Raw genomic sequence first — 23,048 nt, 5'->3', positions numbered from 1 at the left:
TCACTGAAGACTTCTATTAATTTCTCAAGTCAGCAGTGCTGAAAAATTGATTATTAACTCAGAAGTTAGAGCTGTGGGATTTCTTAACAGTGTCAAAATTTCACATATTTTACATCATATATTATACTTAAAACTGAATTTTATATCCTACAAGTGTTTCTACATTAAGAAATACCATTTATTACTTGAAATTTAGTAAGAATATCAAAAACCTATTGTTTAGGCCATCTCTCCTTTCCAATTCTCTCTGTTTTCCTACCTTGAGAGGTGGTACTTTGCGCACCTGGCCCCTGTCTCCTCTATTGAGAAAGGGCTGTGGCGAGACCTGAAATGGCTGTTGGCGATTCTCAGTGACACGTGGTCTTTTCTCCCAGCTTCCAGGGACCTCTTCTTGAGTCAGAGAAGATTTTCTCTTGAGGCTTTCTGGGCTTTGATCAACAAGAGTTGTGGGAGGTTCTTTGCTGCTGGTCTCCTGGGGTCCTGCTTCTGTTGTGGGCTTCATTATTGGTTTTTCCAGCCCAGGACTCTTGGGTTTGGTTAGGGATGTAACTACAGCTTCTTGGCTTTCACTTTTATTATAATTAGAAACTGTGGTATGATAATTCTCTTTCTCAGATTCCTGTGCAGCAGAGGCAGGTGGTTTCTGCTCCAAGGGATTCTCATCCTTTGGGCACTTGATGGGAAAAATGCCAGTAAGCTCATTTGCACTGGTAGCTGAGGCAAGAAGGGGCTCTGTGAATTTGACATTTGGCTGTGCCTCATCTTGGCTTTCGTGTTCTTCTTTTTTGACTGGTGAAGGCATTTGTACTGCTTCTTCTTTACACTCTGACTGGGAAATGCCTGGGAGTATTTTGACAGGAGAGGCCTCTGTAGGAAGCATAGATTTTGGTTGCTCAGCTGTGGTTTTCTTTACTTTGGGATCACTGGGGGAAGCTGTCAATTTCTTTGAATCTTCAAGGCTCAACCCAGAACTAAACAGTGAAATAAGAAAATATTTTAATTGTGAGATAGCACATGTTACTGAAGCATTATGAGAAAATGGAATAGTACAAATATTTAGAAAAACCCCTGACACATAGTAGCTAATTTTCATGTATTTTCGTCATTATTCTTTTTTGTTTTGGGGTGTACCAGGGATTAAACTCAGGGGCACTCAATCACTGAGCCACATCCCCAGCCCTATTTTGTATTTTATTTAGACACAGGTTTTCACTGAGTTGCTTAGCACTTTGCTTTTTACTAAGGTTGGCTTTGAACTTGTGATCCTCCTGCCTCAGCCTACTGGGGTGCTGGGATTACAGGCGTGCACCATGGTGCCTTGCTTATCTTCACTATTATTAATAATAGTGAATGTTCTTGAGCCAGAGTGCCCAGTTCAAATCTTGGCTCTGATACCAGATGTCCATGTGATATTGAATAAATAGACTAGCCTTCTGCACCTCAGTTTCTTCAACTGTATATTGGGGTTAATGACTTCATAATGTTGCTATGATGATTATTTCATTGGAAGTACTTAAAACTCAATACTAGTGGTTATCATTATTATTACTTCTGCTTATGGGGGGGGGGTCATACTGTCTAGAGATATGTATTACAGACTATGAAGACCTGAAAAAGAAGGCCAAGCACCCTGACCCTGGGACTTGGTTTGGACTGTGACCAATTTTGTTCTGCAGTACTTGTAGAAAGGCTGGCCCAAGAAATCTAAGGGAATCCAGAGGAAACTATAGGAAACTGGTTATTGATATTCTCCAGAAGCTGAGAATTATAACTGAATTTTCAAAAAGTCTATTCAAATCTTCCTTGGTCTAGCTCTAAAATTTTGAGAGTGTGCTGCTACATTGTTCTATGGTGTAACTGGGAGTTCCACAGTGTGGCCTGGCTAAAAAGCTAAGCTAATCTTTAAGGGTCATTAATGACTCTTTTTAATATTTAATAATATTACATAACAGTCAAAAATCAATGAAATCCTCTCTGGTGACTTCAAGTCAGTACAACACATGAGAGGGTATAGCCAACGGCAAAACTAGGCAGTTATCAAAAACAGTCCTACTGGGCTGGGGATATAGCTCATGATACAACATTTGCCTAGCATTTGTTAAGGCCTGGGTTTGATCTACAGTACCATACACACACACAATCCCAATAACGCCCCCAAAACTGTCCTATAACAGCTGGCAAAAAGTAATAGGTGAAAATGTATTCAACTGCTGTAATGTGTTACATATGCCTAACAAGGAGGAAGCAAATAAATATTAACAGAATTACTGTTACCTATAATATGGTCCAAATATATACACCATCATTTACATAGCTCAAAACTCATATCAATAATGTAGGAGGTGCTTGGGATATGGCTCAGTTGGTAGAGTGTTTGCCAGGCATGCACAAAGCCCTGGGTTCAATCCCCAGCATCACAAAAAAACAATTAAGTGTTTCTGAGTGGTATGTTTGCATACCATATGCATTTAGGCTTTGATTTAATCTGGGGGAAAAAAAAACAAAGAACACAGAAAAAATGAGAGTTTGAGACACTTAATCTCAAAAAGAATCTACCCTAAAGAACTGTGAAGGGGATCAATGAACACTACCTGGAGATTAAAAAAAAAAAAAAAAAAAAAAAAAAAAAGAACGAACAAATAGCAGCCTGGGTGTTCAATCCTATTTCAAACAAAGACACTCCATTATTATATATTTAAATATCTTCATCAAGATTTCATTTAGCTGTCATGTATAACTAATTAAAACAAATAAAAAATGATTTCACTTAGATTTTTATTGGAAAAAAACTATTTGACCACAGTTCTTTGAAAATAAGGATGTATGCTGGGTGTGATGACACAAGCCTATCATCCCAGCTACTCAGGAGGCTGAGGCAGAAAGACTGTAAGTTTAAGTCCATTTAGCAAGATACTGCCTCAAAAAACAAACAAACAAAAAAAATCAAAACAAACAAAAAACCCACCTATAGGAAACTGGTTATTGATGTTCATCTTTTCCAAGGAATGGATACTAATTCAAGATGATTAAAAACCAAAAACAGCAGCTCGGGAGGCTAAGACAGGAAGGTCTTGAGTTCAAAGTCAGCCTCAGCAACGGTGAGGCACTAAGCAACTCAGTGAGACCCTGTGTCTAAATAAAATACAAAAATAGAGCTGAGATGTGGCTCAGTGATCAAGTGCTGCTGAGTTCAATCCCTGGTACGAGAAAACAAAAACAAAACAAAAACAAATACAAAAAACAGCTTCTTGGTAAAGAATTGTTGAAATAAAAATTCAAGGAAAAATTTCTGCTCAGGTAAAGCATTATATGACATATGTGCAGGAATTAACATATGGTTTACAGAATTTGGCTTATTAATTATTACCTCTGACCATAGTAGCTTTCAAAGAATTGTTCCTTCCATGGTTCCACTTTTTTCTCCTTCTCAATCTCTTGTCGAATTCTCACCTGCATCTCAGGTGTAAACTCACCTGTAATGTAACAACAACAACAAAAAAAGATACTGAATAGAAAAATGCCCTTTTGTAACTTTTAACTATTTATAAATCAAGAAAAACTCATACGGAAATCAGAGTACTATTATGTGAAAGTAACAGAAACTTCCCCAAATACCTCACTGTAAAGTAGAATTTAAATATCACTAGATGAAACATCATATTCATCATATTCCATACAAATTTCTTTAGTCTCTAATCTTGAATTTCTTATTTTCTTTTTTTAAAATTTCTTATGTGTAGATGGACACAACATAATGCCTTTACTTGTATGTGGTGCTGAGGATTAAACCTGGGTCCCACTAGTGCTAGGATAGCGCTCTATTGCTAAGCCATAACCCTAGCCCCTCTAATTTATTTTCTACCAGAAAAAGAATGATATGTTTCTCTAAGGAAAATTTTACCTTAGGTCTTTTACCTCTAACTACATAATGAAAAGTGATGGTTTGCTTAAAGGCATTTGCGATTCCAATTAAGAAATCATTCCAAGTAGGAATTAATTCTGGAGTTGTTAGTTATCTATTTTTTTCAGAAACCAGCAATCTAATGCCCTAGCAACAGGATACTCAACATGCCCCAAACTGAGCTACTCTGAATATGCCTTTTATTTGCATATACTACCAACCACCTCAATCCTTCCCACTCCATCAGCAGAGAACAGTAAATGTGTTTGGTAGGCCATCTTCAAACTTATGGCTCAGAAATGCTGCACCCTTTCATGCTCTAATACCCAGAACCATCAGAGAGTAAGAGATAAAAATGTAAGAATTTGAACTTTAAGATCTCCTGACAGTAAGAAGGAAAGAAAGGACCACATACATCACAGTATGAGTAAATAAACAGAAAAAGAGAAATTTAGCTTTCAGAATCTGTTCTAGAACTTGTGGTATTGGTTCTACTATGTATCATAGAATGAGGGATAAAGAGTATTGATAGTACCTATTTATCCTTAACTAATTTGTTTAAAAAAGGTATTGGTAATTGACATGTTTTAAAGTGCTTATGTTTTCAATTCTTCAGAAAAAGGAAATCTGAAGAAAAGAGAAAGGACGAAAGCAATCAGCAAGGCTAGGAGTATCATTCAGTAGGAGAGCATAAAACCTATGACATGCATGAGGTCCTCAGTTCAATCCAGAGCACAAGAGAGGGGTAGGGAGGAGGGGAGACACTAACAATCACAGTGACCAATAACAGATATCTATTACCTAATCATTTTAACTGTTGAGATGTGACAAAAACTAAGCAGCGAATAGCATTCCTAATGCTCTCCTTACAAATGTATTTACTTTAAAGGTCTCACACTTGTTTTAAGCTGTTCTTTGGCATAATATAACTCTCAAGTATAATTTTGTATTCCAGGTATACCAAAGAACAGATGTAATACCCAACAGTTTTAATTATTGTTGAATATTAGCCACACATGGGAAAACCTTAAACAATAATAACAACAAAAACCCAAATACTAACCCTCGGGTACTAACCTAGAGTAATTAAAATCACTCAGGGAGGTACCTGGACATCAATGTTTATAAAAACTTAAGAGGTGTTTTGAGCATTCAGGGTTAAGAATTTCTAATGCTGACAAATACTATATACAGTGCTTGCAAAATCAATCAACCAGTAACTTTTTTATACTCTATTATTTGCCCTCAATAAATCTGTTAAATCAGGATTAGAAGCATGGTACACAAGGCACTAGTGACCATGGTCAGTAATTCTCAGTCATGGTCCATATTTATTAAAATGTTCTGACACCACTTAACTGTATGCTTCAAATAAGCGAATTTTACAGTATGTACATATATCTCAATAATACATTTTTAAATGTTCTGATTCCTTTTCTGTTGGTTCCATTGGGGCTGCCAATAACAAAGAGGTTATCTCAGGAAAGGAAAAGTATTAGATTAATAATTAATAATTAGTATTAATTATTTTATGGTGCTGTGATGCCCAGCACTATAAAATAATTGTACACTTTGCTTATTATTAGTAAGCTTGGAATTTCAATTCCCAGGCACTAATGTAGAATTACTGAATCAAAATCTTTAGTAACAGGGCCTGCAAATCCATTTTTTAAGTTTCTAAGATGATTTTAAATCACTGAAGAAACACACTTGGTGGACTCTATGTGGAGTGTACTTGGTTATAGAGGCTCCAGATAAAAAATTTAGTAATATGTTTCATACAGGATAGCTAATTCTATCTTTTAGAAACTTCCTGTCTTTTACCTTCCAAAAATGGTTAAATACCCCACAAGGCGGAAAAGTGCCAATATACCGTCACTGTTGTTCCAAGTGCAGATTCTGAGCAACCAGAGGCAGAACACTTACCTTCTGATAGCCTTTCCTTCCAGCCTTGGGCTGCTGAAGTGAAGAACTCATTATTAAGGGCTGAGCCATTCAACTTCATCAAACCATCTGGTCCAACCTGGTTCAAAGAATAAGCCAGGGAAAGCTTACAAAGAAAGGGAAAGGTGTTTGTATGGTATTTGGCTTTCATTTTAGAAAAGAATGTATGTTCATTTAATTATACAGAGGTGCACTAGCTATCTCCTATTAAGTTGCTTATTATGGATGTCTTTTTAAATTTTTTATTTATTTTTTTATTTTTATATTGAGACACGATATTGCTAAATTGCTGAGATTACAGGCATGCACCACTGTGCCTAGCTTTTTTATTCACTTGGTGGACTCTATGTCACACACACACACACATTCATGTATTTTTTTCAGTTGTCAATGGACCTTTATTTTATTCATTTATTTATATTTAATGCTGAGAATCGAACCCAGTGCCTCACACATGCTAGTCAAGTGCTGTACCAGTACCACTGAGCCACAACCTCAGCCCTGATGTGTGTGTGTGTGTGTCTCTCCCTCTATATATGTGTATAAATGTAAATATATATATGTATTATTTTTTGGTACTAGGGATTGAACTCAGGGGCACTCAACTACTGAGTCATATCCCCAGCTCTATTTTGTATTTTATTTAGAAACAGGGTCTCACTGAGTTGCTTAGTGCCTCCCTTTTGCTGAGGCTGGCTTTGAACTCACAATCCTCCTGCCTCAGCCTTGTGAGCTGCTGGAATTACAGGTGTTTGCCACCGCACCTGGCTTGTCGATATTTTTAATGTAAATGTTTTGTTTTTAAAAAATTCCTTTGCAGGGCTGGGGTTGAGGCTCAGCAGTAGCGTACTTGCCTGGCATGTGTGAGGCACTGGGTTTGATTCTCAGCACCACATATAAATAAAAAAAAATTTCCTTTCCAAACAGGTTTGGTGGCACATGTCTGTAATCCCAGCAACTGGGGAGGCTGAGGCAGGAGGATCCAAAGCTCAAGGTCAGTCTCAGTGACTTGGTGAGACATTTTATTATCTCAGAATAAAACATAAAAAGGGTTGAGGATGTAGCTCAGTGGTACAGCCTTGGGTCTCAATCCCCCCTACAGGAAAGTAATATCAAAAGAAGCTCTTCCCATTTACTTCTCCTCTTCCTTTCCTTTTAACTCCATTCTTTAATGATTAAACAAAAACAACTGAAAAGGGTTTATTATTTGTTTTACAGAAGTGGTTCCAAGATATGTACACAGTTTATGTTTCTCACAGATAAAACCATTGAAGTCTCTTCAAGTCATCTGGCCTAGATTTTTTGTGGGGGAAGGTATGGGGGATTGAACTCAGCAACACTCAGCCACTGAGCCACATTCCCAGCCTTTTAAAATATTTTATTTAGAGACAGGGTCTCACTGAATTGCTTATAGCATTGCTAAATTGCCAAGGCTGGCTTTGAACTCGCAATCTTCCTGCCTCAGCTTCGCAAGCCACTGAAATACATTATAGGCATGAGGCACCACACCCAGCTCATTTGGCCTAGTTTTTACCTTCTTTAAAATGGCTACATATTATTTTATTATATGAATATAACTCAATTTACCAGTTTCCAAATGACATATACTTTTTTCCCCTAACATTTCCCCATAATCAAGAAAGCTGCAACTAGTATTCTTATAGAGATGTATACTAGTGCTTTTATTTCTGTATGTTCCTAGAATAAAGAATATTAGCGTGGGGCTGGGGATATAGCTCAGTTGGTAGAGTGCTTGCCTAGCATGCATAAGGTTCAATCCCCCACCCCCCAAAAAAAAAACCCACACACAATGTATTGGGCTGAGGTTATAGCTCAGTGGTAGAGCATTTGCCTAGCACGTGGAAGGCATTGGGTTCAATCCTCAGCACCACATAAAAATAAATAGTTATTGTGTTCATCTACAACTAAAAAACAAAAAAAAGAACATTAGCGTGTGTATAACTAGATATGTGGGATTACTTTTCAAAAAGACTCAAACAACAGACATTTCTACCAGCAGTATATGAAATACTCCTTTCCTTGGCAACAATTTTTTCACGCTATTGAATTTCTGAAATGGTAAAAAAATTCTGTCGACTACTGTTGTGATTGTGCACCTTATTAAATGTGTATTCAATATTTAAATTTGCAATCTTGTGAAGGATCAATTCCTATCACTTTCTCATTTTTTCATTAGATTGCTCATCTTTATCATCAGTTTGTAAGAACCCTTTGCATATTATATATGGTAATGACTATAATCACATGTTAAAAATATTTTCTCCAAACTCACTCTCTACTGAATTGATTTGTGATGCTTTCCCAAAAGGTCTAAAAAAAAATTTCTTGGGCTGGGGATGTGGCTCAAGCGGTAGCGCGCTCGCCTGGTGTGCGTGCAGCCCGGGTTCGATCCTCAGCACCACATACCAACAAAGATGTTGTGTCCGCCAAGAACTAAAAAATAAATATTAAAAATTCTCTCTCTCTCTCTCCTCTCTCACTCTCTCTTAAAAAAAAAATTCTTTTGGACAGGGGATGTAGCTTAGTAGTAGAACACTTGCCTGGCATGCATAAAATTCTAGGTGCAATCCTCTGTATTGCAAAAAATTTAAAAAATAAAAAATTTTCTGTATATTAGAAATATTGAATTTCCTACCTTGGTTAAAACCCATAACATCTAAATTATACAAAGCACAGATCTAAAAAACCTGGATAAAAAAATAAAATTGTCATTCTCCCTAAAGTTAATTTTTATAATTTTATCAGAATCCCTACATAGATTTCTAATGAATTGAATGAAATTATCTTAATGCTCATATAGGAAAAAAGACAGTAAAAAAAACTGGGAGAGGGAAAGTGCTTTATGATTATTAAACACACTACACAAAGTCACCGCATCAAAACTCTTATTATTGCCAGGTGCTGTGGTGCATGCCTATAATCCCAGTGGCGTGGGAGGCAGAGGCAGGAGAATTGTGTAAACCCAGCCTCAGCAAAAGCGAGGCGCTAAGCAACTAACTCAGTCACACCCTGTCTCTAAATAAAATGCAAAACAGGGCTGGGGATGTGGTTCAGTGGTCAAGTGCCCCCGAGTTTAATCCCCAGTACCTCTCACCCCCCCCCAAAACCCCCAAGCTCTATTATTACTGGTATTAGAATAAACAAAGAAAAAAATGGAAGAGGAGAGAGCACTTTAAGTATAAGTTACATACATATTAATAGAATACAAAACATTAATGTTATTTCAAATAGTGAGAAAAAGGATTGTACAAATATACAGATAGGTAGTGCATCCAGAAGAAAAGAAAGTTGGACCCTAAATTCAGATAATAGGAAAAAAACAAGCAAACAACAACAACAAGAAAAACAACTAGATGGTTTAAAATTCTGAAGAAATTTTAGAAAGTGATCTGGCAACCTTAGGAATTGAGGATCACTTCGTAACTCACTTTACTTTTCGAACCTGTCTGGGCCAATGTATTTTCCCTTGGCTCTATAGCAGAAATTGAAAACTTGCTATAAAGGGCTAACCTGCAAATGCATTAGACTTTATAGGATATAGTTTCTGGTGCAACTAACTACTCAACTCTCCCTAATACAAAAGTGACAATAATTAACAGGAGTGGCTGCAGGCCAATGAGACCGCTGAAAATTTGGTATAGGAGTTATAGACTTTTTCCTATAATACATTATCCAATCTCCATTTGAATATTCTAGTGATGAGCAAATAACTCCACTGTCAGTTAACCTACTCCATAGGTTAACTCTCTAAATTTTTAAGTTGTTATTTTAACCCCAAATCTGCTTTCAGAAGAAAGCTTATATCTTCCATATGGTAAACACTGAATTATATCAGAAAATATAACCCAACCCTCTGATGTAAATAATAGTTTTCTACTGTTCTTTACTGAAGATTCCATATACTATAGTTTCCAATTTGTAATCTTAATAATCAGAATTCTGTATAAACACTTTAAATTTCATCTTAGAGTAAAGTTGTAATTTTACTTAATTATAACTGCATACTCCACACATGAGGATAACACTGCTCAGATTACAGTGTACTCCCACCAAAACAATAACTATAAAAAGACTGGCCAAGTAGCCTTCCAATTAAGATTACCCTATGTGGGAAATTTAACTAGAAACCTCTAAGGTTCCTTTTACTAAAATTATTTGTGGCAATCTCCATCTGAAGGCCATGTGTCAGACAGAACTGAGTTCCAAAAATAGACCATCAGTTAAGCTCCTATACTATTATTCCAAGTTTAATAACCCTGAGTTTAAAACAAAAATAAAAATAAAAAGGAAAAACTCTCAATGAGTTTCTTTAAAAATACTGATTAGTGGGGCACAGTGGTGCACACCTGTAATCCCAGTGACTTGAGAGGCTGAGGTATGCTGATTTAAAGTTTAAGGCCATGGGTTGGGGATGTGGCTCAAGTGGTAGCACGCTGGCCTGGCGTGCATGCGGCCCGGGTTCTATCCTCAGCACCACATACAAACAAAGATGTTGTGTCCGCCGAAAAACTAAAAAATAAATATTAAAAAAATTAAAAAAAAAAAATGTTTAAGGCCATGGGCTGGGGATGTGGCTCAAGTGGTAGCGCGCTCGCCTGGCATGCGTGCGGCCCGGGTTCAATCCTCAGCACCACATACCAACAAAGATGTTGTGTCCGCTGAGAACTAAAAAATAATAAATATTAAAAAATTCTCTCTCTCTCTTTCTCTCCTCTTTCACTCTCTCTTTAAAAAAAAATAAATAAAGTTTAAGGCCAATCAGGGCAATACAATGAGACTCTGTCTCAAAATAAAAAAGTTAAAGGAAGCCAGTTGTGGAGGCACACATCTATGATCCCAGCAACTAGGGAAGCTAAAGCTCGAGGATTTCAAGTCTGAGGCAAACCTCAGCAATAAAGTGAGGTCCTGTGCCAAAATACAAAATAAAAAGGGCTGGGGAGATTTAGCGCAGAGAGAAAGCACCCCAATTAAATCCCCAGCACCATGAAAAAAAAAAAAGATTATAAAAATGAAATGAAATAAAACAAAAGAAGGGATGGGGGTCTGGGGTTGTAGCTCAGTGGCAGAGTGCTTGCCTAGCATGTGTGAGGCACTGGGTTCGATCCTCAGCCACACCACATAAAAATAAATAAATAAAATAAAAGTATTCAGTCCATGTACACCAACAACAAAAAGAAGGGCCAGGGAACATAGTTCAGTAGTAGAGCTCACCTGGGTTTAAATCCTAGTACCCTTCCCCCCAAATCATTTCTTTTTCTTTTTTTCTTTCTTGATACCAGAGATTGAACCCAGGGGTACTCAACCACTGAGCCACATTCCCACCTATTTTGTATTTTATTTAGAGACAGGGTCTCACTGATTTGCTTAGCATCTTGCAGCTGCTGAGGCTGGCTTTGAACTCTGGATCCTACTGTTTCAGCTTTCCATGCTGCTGGGATTATAGGCTCCTGGCCCAAATCATTTCTTCAAGAAGAGTTAAGGGAGAGAAAGTAGTACCTTGGAAGTATATGGTGTATGTCACTTGGAAATTGGTAAATTAACTGGAGAATATTCATAAGATGAAATAATATGCAGCCATTTATAAAGAAGGTAAAACTAGGTCAAATGGCTTGAAGAGACCTCAATGGTGTTGTCTGTGGTGATAAAAATAAGTTGCATAGTAGTGAACATGTCCTGTCACTACTGCTGGAAGAATACCTGATTTATCTAGATACTCTAGACAATAAACTTTGACTGTTCTGACACATGCTGATTCTCAGCATTAAAAAATTGGTATCAACGTCATCCAGAAAACAAGTCCAGAATTAGAAAGTTTTAGTTTTGACTTTATATTAGCTATAATGATTTGCGTGGCTTACTTACGCTGTTAATCTTTCTAAAAACTAGGGAATATATCCAACTAGTCCTTTACTGTAAACTAAAGAAAACACCTTCCTCTCTTCTTGTTTTCATAATGATTTAAGGAAGGAGGAAGAAAACCATTATTATTTAGAACATAGCTGAAATCTCATAAGTGAAGCAGTAGGAGCACAAATTCAAGGTCAGCCTCAGCAACTTAGTGAGACCCTGTCTCTAAAAAAAAAAAGGTTGTTATTTGTTTTTTTTTCACAGAGAGGGAAACAAAGATCAGAATAAGAGTGAATTACTAGTCGTCACTTTTTCCTTGATAAAAGCTGAAGTCTCACCTTCATCTTATACCTGGATTATGCTAAATCTCTTTGGTCCTTGCCTTAACACTTTCCAATTAAACCTTTTTCTTTTGGTTCTTTTTTTCAAAGTACAACTTATACTGGAGTTTTAATTCTTTATTATAAAAGCAATAAATGTTTCTTTTAAAAGAATTTAATAAAACAATAAAAATAATGAATATTCCTAATTCCACCACTATTACTCCATGGGCTATGTCCTTTTAGATGTATGTAATTTACCTGAATCCATTATTTTGGCTTATTGTTGACAGTTCCCACTTCACTTAGGCACTGACCTATATCCTCCTGATACTGGACCAAGACAAGTCTTCATCCTGAACTGAATTCTATGGATGCCAACAACTTAATAGGAAAGCTACTCAAATTATTCTATAATTTGACATTCTAGTAATAAAGTTCTGATCCCCATCATAAGTGTTATAAAGCCCTCCTATTAAGACATATAAATAAAAATATTCTTGCTGGGAACATGATGCATGCCTGTAATCCCAGGGACACAGGAGAATCAAAGTTCAAGGTCAGCCTGGATAACTTGGTGAGATCCTGTCTCAAAATAAAAAATAGAAAGGGCTGGGGATGTAGCTCAGCGACGAGTTTTCCTGGGTTCAACTGCCAATACGCAAATATGTATGTGTATATATACTGTATTTGTGTATATATATTCCTAAATACACACACATACATATATATATATCTGTGACAGTTCCCACTTCACTGAGGCACTGACTTACATCCTGCTAATACTAAACCAAGACAAGTCTTCCTCCCAAACTGGATTCTATGGATGCCAACAATTTAAAAGGAAAGTTTACTCAAATTTATTTTATAATTTGACGTACGTACGTGTGTGTGTGTGTGTGTGTGTGTGTAAGAGAGAGAGAGAGAGAGAGAGAGATAGAGAGAGACACTACTTTTTAAAAAATATTTCTGCAGTAATGGGGATTGGACCTAGGATTTCATACATGTTGGGCAAGTGCTCTACCACTTAATACCACTTCTTTACATGTATACATAAAAAGACAATTTAAAAATGTTAAGCTCAAAAGGTGATGAAAGAAACCCCATAAGGGTAATAAAGTTGCTTATATGCTTGAAATGACGCACCTGTCGATCCACCTCTGGAAGTAGTAAAAGCAGTCGCTGTTGGCAATCTCCAGGAAGGACTGAAAAAGTGTGTTTGTTGATCAGTGCTCGAAGATTTGTGTTAACTAGAATGGAGTCTGGTGTCTCAACATCAATATCAGCACATTTAGTTCTTTTCATTTGTCCTAAAAAAAAGGAAAAAAAATCATTTGAAATTCCCTTAAAGTTGTGTTTCTACCTAAAATATAGTTTTGCTGGACAGTGTAAAAAACCACAGTTAAATAGTACACAATGAAGAAAGTAAAACTTAAGGCTCTTAGAAGATAAATGAATATAATTTATCTTTTCTGCAAAAAGAGAATAAAGTCTATAAAAGTAGATTTTTCACCATATTAAAAGAAAATTATCTCCTCCTCTCCCTAAAAAGCTGAGGAAGTTTTTTGTTTTGTGTGTTTGTTTGTTTTTTGGTATTTGGGATTGAACTCAGGGACACTCAACCACTGAGCGACATCCCCAGCCCTATTTTGTATTTTATTTAGAGATATAGTCTCACTGAGTTGCTTAGTGAGACTCTGCTTTTGCTGAGGCTGGCTTTGAACTCGAATTTCTCTTGCTTGAACATCCCAAGCTGCTGGGATTACAAGGATGTGCCTGTGCCCAGCAAAGCTAAGGAAATTTATAAGATATAATAAATGAGAGTAGAGTCTATTTTGACAAATTAATACAAACATGGTATACATCATATTCTAGTTAGGATCCCAGTCTTGTGGTTGTACATGCTGTGGAGAGTCATTGTGGTGTATTCATATATGTACATAGGAAAGTTATGTCAGAATCATTACACTATCTTTCCTATTTCTGTCTCCCCTCCCTTCCCTTCATTCCCCTTTAATCTACTGAATTTCTATTCTGCCCCTCCCTTTTTGTGTGTTAGCATCCACATAACAGAGAGAACATTCCACCTTTGGTTTTTTGGGACTGGCTTATTTCACTTAGCATAATAGTCTCCAGATTCATCCATTTACTGGTAAAAGTCATAAAGTCATTCTTTTTTATGGCTGAGTAATAATGTTTAATTATACTCTACTGTCATGTGTAACTAAAAAGAACAAAAAAAATTGCTAAAAATTAAAAAATAATAAATGACACATATAAAGAATGTCTTAAAAAATAGAAACCCAGAATGGGGCTTTGCCTAGCCTGAACCATGTCCTGGGTTCAATTCCCAGTACTGATACCTTTTCCCTCTTCTCATGAGAATTATTCTTCACTGATTGAATTTGCATAGCTAAAAATGTGATTGAAAGCTTAGCAGATGTGGGGCTGGGGATGTGGCTCAAGGGTAGCGTGCTCGCCTGGCATGCGTGCGGCCTGGGTTCGATCCTCAGCACCACATACAAAAAAAAAACAAAGATGTTGTGTCCGCCGAGAACTAAAAAATAAATATTAAAGTTCTCTCTCTCTCTATCGCTCTATCTCTCTCGCTCTCTCTTAAAAAAAAAAAAAAAAGAAAGCTTAGCAGATGTAAAATATCTGTTTACAACCAAAAGCTTATAGTCTTTCAAAAAATGGACAGTATACAAAAGGTTAAAATGTAAATGAAAAATATATGTAAACAAAAGACTAAGTTTGTTGAGCTGGAGCTATAGCTCATGGGTTAAGAGCTTGCCTAGCATGTGTGAAGCAATGGGTTCAAATCTCAGCACCACATAAAAAAAGTAAATAAACAAAATAAAGGTATTGTGTCCATCTAAAACTAAAAAATTTTTTTAAAAGTTGGAAAAAACATCTACAAATCATGATAAAAATTTACTATTCTTAGTATAAAATGTGCCTTACAAATCAATGAGGAACAAAAACAAATACCACCAAGAGAAAAATGGGTAAAGGAAATTGACAGGCAATTAATTCACATACTTCCCTCACCAAAAGCAGATGCTAAAATTTTAATATTTAAAGAAATGCAAGTTAAACAAATAAATAAAAAAATTTTCAAATATATTAAAATGGCAAATACTGCAATATAGTGATGGGAATATGCAGGGAAAAATAAACAAAAACATTTTCAAATACTACTGGTGGAGCTAAAATTTATAATATTACAGAACAAAATATTAACAGTATCTAACAAATTTTTAAAGTACATGAGACTCTGGGAACCAAAAACTCTAAATTTAGAATAACATGAACAAAATCACACTATCTTTGATGTGGTACCTACTCAGGGACACTCAACCACTGAGCGACATCCCCAGCCCTATTTTGTATTTTATTTAGAAATAGAGTCTCACTGAGTTGCTTAGTGAGACCCTGCTTTTGCTGAGGCTGGCTTTGAACTCGAATTTCTGACTGAAGCACAAGAAAAATCACTCTACAAAAGAGGAGAGGATTTCCCTTGAATTAAGCCCACAGGATTCCTACAAATTAAAATCCAAAAACTGGGCTTGGTGGCACATGCCTATAATCTCAGGAGGATGACAAGTTCAAAGCTAGCCTCAGCACCTTAGCAAGGCCCTCAGCAAATTAGTGAGATATGTCTCAAAATAAAAAATAAAAAGGGTTGAGGATGTAGCTCAGTTGTAAAATACCCTAATCACCAGTATAAAATCAATCAATCCATCCATCTACCCAGCACTATATCACAAAAATTACACAACAAATCAGAAGTTATATCACTACAACCAAAGTCATTAGAAATCAGAAATAATGATTTAGATCTAGAAGTACTAAAGTTATTGAATATGTAGAATACAGAACAGCTATGCATAAATGTTTAAAGAAACAGAGAATATAATTACAAAGACAAGGATAATACAGTCAGGGAGAGACTTTTAAAAAGTGAGACTTTAAGAAATGTATGATGTAAATTTTTGAAATCAGATACTATGAATGAATAAAACAGCAATTTGGGCAATATTAACAAGGGATTAATAACCTAGAATATAGAGCCAAATAATTTATCCCGAGTATGAGAAATAGAAAACATATTTTGAGAGGCTTAACGAAAACGAAAGAAAGCATGAGAACATCTAATACGTTGACTGGAGACCAAGAATTAGAAAATGGAAAAAAAGGTGATATTTAAGAACTGACAATTATACATTTATCAGAACTAATGAAAACCCACAGATCTAAATATCTACAAACATAGACATTCCAAGTAGAATAAAAAGAAATTCATATTAAGCATATTTTATGCATAGCTGTTCTGTATTCTACATATTCAATTACTTTAGTACTTCTGAGCTTAACTAAAAGTGTTTATCAAAGACAAAGGAGTGGGGCTGGGGATGTGGCTCAAGCGGTAGCACGCTCGCTCGCCTGGCATGCGTGCGGCCTGGGTTTGATCCTCAGCACCACATACAAACAAAGATGTTGTGTCCACCAAAAACTAAAAAAAAAAAAAAAAAAAAAAAAATTAAAATTCTCTCTCTCTTAAAAAAAAAAAAAAAGACAAAGGAGTCAGGTGCAGTACCACATGCCTGTAATGACTAGGGAAACTAAGGCTGGAAGATCTCAAGTTCAAGGCCACCTCTGGAAACTTGGAGACCCTGTCTCAAAATAAGAAATAGAAAGAGCTGGGGATGTAGCTCAGTGGTAGAGTATTTCCGGGTTCAATCCCCAGTACAAAAAAAAAAAAAAAAAAAAAAAAGGACAAGAAGGGTCTGGGATCATAGTTCCAAGGTAGAGTGCTTGCTAGTATGCGCAAGGCCCTGGTTTGAGCCACACCACCAGAAGAGGAAGAAGAAGAAGAAAATCCTTGCAAGCATCCTTAAGGAAGGGAAAGATTTCATAAAAAGGAAAAACAAAGTGGCAGTAAACTTCTTCACAACAAAGGAATTAAGAACAAATAGATAGAATCTATAAAATGCTGAAAGAACTAGGAATCCTGGAATGCCCACCAAACTATCCTTCAAAAATGAATGTGGAATAAAGGCATTTATAAAGATAAACAAAAGGAGAGGACATTTAATACCAAGGAACCCACACTAAATAAAGTTCTTAAGAATTTATACTTGGGCTGGGGATGTGGCTCAAGCGGTAGTGCGCTCGCCTGGCATGCGTGCGGCCCAGGTTCGATCCTCAGCACCACATAAAAAAAAAAAAACAAAGATGTTGTGTCCGCCGAGAACTAAAAAATAAATATTAAAAAATTCTCTCTCTCTCTCTCTCTCTCTCTCTCTCTCTCTCTCTCTCCCTCTCTCTTTAAAAAAAAAATTTATACTTTAGGAGAGAAAATTGTAGAAGGATGGGTTGGAATACAATGGAGAAAGGTTAAGCATGTAGGGCCTGTGGTAGCGCGCTTACCTATCATGTGTGAGTCACTGGGTTCAATCCTCAGTACCACATAAAAATAAATAAAGCATGTAGAAAAATCTACACCAATTTATATATTCTAGTAGATACTCCAAGTAGATATTCTGATTTGTGGGACTGAAATGAAAATATTATTTAAGTCAAGATAAAAAGATTAGTGCTAAACTGTAAAATACTTCCACAGTTGTAAAGGAATATCAAATGGTTTTTTCTTTTAGTTGTTGATAGACCTTTATTTATTTATACGTGGTGCTGAGAATTGAACCTAGTACCTCACACATGCCAGTCAAGTATGCTACCGCTGAGCCACAGACCCAGCCCATCAGGTGGTTTTCTTTGAAGAAACAACTCCAGATATATTAACAAACACAATAAAGTCAGAAGGGGTAGTACATACCTGCAATCTCAATGATTTGGGAGGTGAGCCAGGAGGATAGCAAGTTTGAGGCCAGCCTCAGAAATTTAGTGAGGCCCTAACCAATTTAGTAATTCCCTGTTTCAAACAATAAAAAGGGATGGGGAGCAGTGGTAAAGCACCCTAAGTTCAATCCCCAGTAACAAACAAACAAACAAACAAACATACCACCACCAAAGGACAGAGACTGTCACATTCAATTAAAAACAAAACACAGAGCTGGGATTGTAGCTAAGTGGTAGAACACTTGCCTAGCATGTGTGAGACACTGGGTTCAATTCTCAGCACCACATATAAATAAATAAAGAGAAATATATAAAGCTCAAGCATACAGAAATAAAGTATGAACAAAGTAAAAATAAGCTAGGCAAAAACTAAAGCTGGAGAGGTGTCATACCATTTATTAATATCAAACAAATGACTTCAAGTAAAAACCTTATCAGTAACTGATAAGGTAAATGAATAATGATAAAAACCTGAATCTAACAAAGAATTTAAACATGAAAACATGTAATACAAATAGGGCCAGGCACAGAAGTGCACATGTATAATTCCAGGGACAAGGGATCAATTTCACAGATGAAGATCAACTGTCCCAGATGAAAGCTTGCTCAATCTACACTGTTAAGTTATATTGTAGGACTCTTAAGCCCTGACACTGTGGCTTCGGAGTCTTTTGCTCTGTATAACACAGCCTATGATTTCATTTCGGTTTAAAGTTCATAAGAAAAACAAAAACAAAAATCCCTATTATACTTGGAAATTAAAAACTTCAAAATAACTCCTGAGACAAAGAAATTAAAATATACATATATATTTAACTTTTTAAAATGAATGATGATAAAAACCGTACCTGAGAGGTAAAGGTAAATGTATAAAAAAAAAAATTCAATTACCAAGGCACAAAATGAAAAGTAAAGGCTCTATATTCAAACCTGTCTTCCTGCCAAAAAACATCTTAAATTTGGAGAAATGAGATAACAATATACATACTAATTATATTTGCTTAATTGCACTAAATATCTTGAACATCTTTAAAATAATTACCAACAAATCAATCAATCTATCTATCTATCTATCTATCTATCTATCTATCTATCTATCTATCTATCTATCAATCTATGGTACTGGGGATTGCAACCAAAGGTGCTTTACCACTGAGTCACATCACCCAACCCTTTTTATTTTATTTTGAGACAGGGCCTGGCTAAGTTGCCTAGGCTGCCTTCAAATTTATGATCAACTTAACTGAACTCCCACTGATGATCATGTCAATGATTACTAGTTTCCATTTGTAAAAACAATGTTGCAGGGCTGCGGATATAGTTCAGTGGTACAGAGCACTTGCCTAGCATGTTAAATACCTGAGTTCAATCCCCAGACCCTTAAAACAAAAACAAAAACAAAACCATACAGTGCCTGTATACGCTAGAAAGCAACGGCCTACCTTTCCTTTCACACTGCAACTCATGAAATTAGAGGTTTAGCAGTCCTGGTATGACTTTTACTATTTTCCCATTCATTCTATCTTTAAATCTGAATCAAACTATAGCTAAAATTTGAACTTTGTGATTGAGAAGCAGTTGTAAATTATACCCTAGTATTGATCAAACTGTACCCTGAAAACACTTTTATGTGCTTGAGTGGCAGACTAGTTTCTATCTTGAATTTTGGTAAAGTCAACCTTATTTTGTTTCAGTTTAGGCTGCCTTAATTTATTCTATTACACTTGAAATCTAAGTCATGTTTCCTCCGAATCAATTTTAATGACATTAAAAACCAACTTCACCAATGTTATCTTAAAAATATTTCATGTAAATCATCTACTTTAATTTTTATCATTTTTTAACACAAAATATAGAAATTTCTTCCATGAATTTTGAAGATATTCATTGTGGCTATGTTGTAAAAGTTCTTATAATGCTCATTGCAAAAGAGAAAAACTTTCATTTACTTCTCAGTTATTAGATCTAACTTAAACTACACTATGGTTTCATTTTTTACAGTTAATTTTTCCTAGTTTTCCATAAAAGAAATTCTTGGTTCATCGTTCTCTCAGTTCTGTACCTCTATATTTCTACTGCAATTAAATGAATAAAACTTTGTTCAGCTTGTCATCAATACCCTTAAGGCTCAAAACTCGAATTTGACATATTAGTATAACTTAAGTTTTGTTTGACAAATGAATACTACCTTTAACAGAATTGATTATCAAATGTTATTCTCTTTCTATATAGGAAATACTGCCTTGAAGAGAAAGTACCAATTCACAACCCCACCTAGAATCAACACCACCCCCCACTTTTAAACAAAGCATTTCTCTGGAAATATTATTAATTAATTATATTCTCACACTTTAATAGTTAAAATGGATCTGGAATACATAAATGAACACAGAGTAAATTTCCTTCAGATGTGTAGCACTGCTGCACATTTTTCCCCCCTTTTTGGTGCTAGGAGAGAACCCAGGGCCTCGTAAGCATATGCTCTTTACCACGTATTCCATGCCCTGTTGTGCTATTTTTTATCTTCTGTGTTGCTTCTGAAATGTCTGTAATCCCAATTCTTTTTTAATCCTATGATTTGTGATGAATTTAATGATACGTTATGAATGTCTTTCCATGAAAAAATATATGGTATTTAAAAATCATTTTTAAGGGGCTCAGTGGTAGACTGCTTGCCTAGCACATGTGAGGCACTGGGTTCATATTTCTTAGCACCATATAAAAAAATAAATAAATAAAATAAAGATATTGTGTCCATCTACCTCTAAAAATATTTTTAAATTGACACAAATAGTACATCAGAACTTATATCATCTAACTAGCTATAACTTGTACCTGTTGACTATGATGTTTTCCCCATTTCTCTTTCCTTCCTACTTTCCCTACCTTCTGGTAACCTCCATTCTACTCTCAACTTCTGTGAGACCAGACCAGCTTTTTTTTTTTTGGTACTAGGGGATTGAACTCAGGGGCACTCAAATACTAAGCCACATCCTCAACCCTATTTTGTATTTTATTTAGAGACAGGGACCCACTGAGTTGCAGGAGCACTCAAATACTAAGCCACATCCTCAACTCTATTTTGTATTTTATTTAGAGACAGTGTCTCACTTACTTTTGTAAGAGTGAGTCTCACTCACTCTTACAAAAGTAAGTAACACCTTACTTTTGCTGAGGCTGGTTTTGAAATTGCAATCCTCCTGCCTCAGCTTCCCAAACTGCTGGGATTACAGGTGTGCACCACTGCCCCAGCTATGAGACCATACTATGTGATCTCACTCATGTGGAATCTATTGAGATTCCACATGAGTGAGATCACATAGTATTTTGTCTTTCTGTGCCTGCCTTATTTTTACTGAAAAGAATGGCTTCCAGTTTCACCCATGATGTTACAAAGGACAATTTCATCCTTTTATGTCTGAATATTCCATTGTATGTAAATACCACACTTTCATCAGTCAATACACACTTAGGTTGATTCCATTTCTTGGCTATTGTAAATAGTGCTATAATAAACATGTGATCCTAATTTTTAAAATCTTTGAATGAAAAGCATTTTTTTGTCTTTCTGGAATTGTCTGATTATCTTGGATGTTTTCAAATTTTAGAACAATGTATCTTGGCATACTTTTCTGTTTTGTTTTTATTTTTAGTACTGGGGACTGAACCCAGGGGCTCTTTACCACCGAACTATATCCCCAGACCTTTCATATTTTGAGACAGGGTCTCACTAAATTTTTGAGGCTGGTCTTGAACTTACAATTCTCCTACCTCAGTCTTATGAGTCACTAGGATTAAAGGTATGAGCCTGCATCCATCTTTTTTGTTTCTTTACATCTAATCTCAATTTTCAATCTGGAATCCTGTGATTTTCAATCCTAAAATGTTCTCAATAGTCTTTTCTTCACATTTAGTTCCCTTTCAACTTCTTGTCTTAATAGTTCTACTTTTTGGGACAATGAACAACGTGGATTGGTGTTTCAATTTCTTACCTCTTCTCTGCTATTGAACATCTCTTTATTTTTTTGATTCACCAATCAGAAGAATCACTTCTTAGTATTTGTATTTAACTTGATCTCTCAAATTTCAGTACAGTGCCTCACTGACTGCCCTCAGCTATATGTAGTGTCCCTAAAATGGAATTTCTTTCATCCAATCTCACCTCAAAATAAACTTCTTTTCTTCTGCTAAGGTGAAGCATAAAAGTGGTTCTTTTAAACTCTTAACCTCACTTTTCTCTTCTATAATACATTATCTCTTCAGTTCTTGTATTTCTATACTCTTATGTTAGTGGGATTTCCAAGAAAAAAAAAAAAAACTTTCAGTTTGTCTTATTTAATTATAAGCCTTTCTATTTTTCTGTCTATAGAAATGACATGCAAATAATGCAGGACACAAAGCAACTTCCTGGTAGAAAGAAATAACCACAAAATGACTGATGACAGATCTTTCTCTGAAATAAATTTTGATAGGGGAGGACAGGAAGAACATGAAGATATTTAAGAGTACAAAGGTGAACATGATAAAAAAACAAAACAAAACAAAAAATCACAGGAAAAAGACATACTACATTAATTCTGTCTTTATTTCTTTTCATTTCTTAGAAGTGATTATGTCAGACTGGGTATGTAGCCAGGTGGTGAAGCACTTAATATAGTATGTGCAAGGCCCTGGATTTGATTCCTAGCACCACACAAAAACAACGAAGAGTCATTAATAAATTATTTCTAATCTTTGCTATATAACCCAAATCATGCACTAAACATAAGTCAAATGGCTGATGAATTTCAAATCTATAACTGACAAATCATGGCAATGAAAACAAAAATCTTTGTAAACTAACTTACTTGTATGGAGTCTGTCAGACCTCTGGAAAGACTTCTTCCCTAAGCCTAGTAAGGGACTTTCCACTTTAATTGACGAAGAAAAGCTGGAGTTTGGGTTCTGGGGGCTGCTTGACTGTCCATCAGATTGCTTTCCTTCCCATATTGCTAGGGAGAAAAATAAGAAAGACTAGAGGCACGGAGGTTACAAACAGAAATTAATTAATTAATCAATCATTCAATGTGAACTACAGGGAGTTATGTATGAGGAAATTCTGGCCCTGGCTAATGTGTTTTCAGTCTGAGAACTGAAGTAAAAAAATAAAATCC

The 23,048-nt window shown here is 35.8% G+C and overlaps 1 protein-coding gene across 7 annotated transcripts in view; it reads right to left on the bottom strand.

The window, feature by feature from the left end:
* Window positions 1-23,048, bottom strand: part of ASXL2 (ASXL transcriptional regulator 2) — a 138,436-nt gene that overhangs the window by 5,619 nt on the left and 109,769 nt on the right. For all 7 annotated transcript variants that reach the window (XM_081265365.1, XM_081265368.1, XM_081265366.1 and 4 more), the window contains 5 exons: window positions 22,743-22,886; window positions 13,180-13,343; window positions 5,828-5,924; window positions 3,368-3,473; window positions 260-971 (listed from right to left, as the gene is read on the bottom strand). In XM_081265365.1, the coding sequence (XP_081121491.1) occupies window positions 260-971; window positions 3,368-3,473; window positions 5,828-5,924; window positions 13,180-13,343; window positions 22,743-22,886 (1,223 nt within the window). The remainder of the gene's footprint in view (window positions 1-259; window positions 972-3,367; window positions 3,474-5,827; window positions 5,925-13,179; window positions 13,344-22,742; window positions 22,887-23,048) is intronic.

The sequence above is a fragment of the Spermophilus citellus genome, assembly GCF_964194105.1.
Source record: "Spermophilus citellus genome assembly, chromosome: 13".
Taxonomy (NCBI): Eukaryota; Metazoa; Chordata; class Mammalia; order Rodentia; family Sciuridae; genus Spermophilus; species Spermophilus citellus.
Note: the sequence above shows the minus strand (reverse complement) of the source record. Positions and strands in the feature narration are given on the sequence as shown.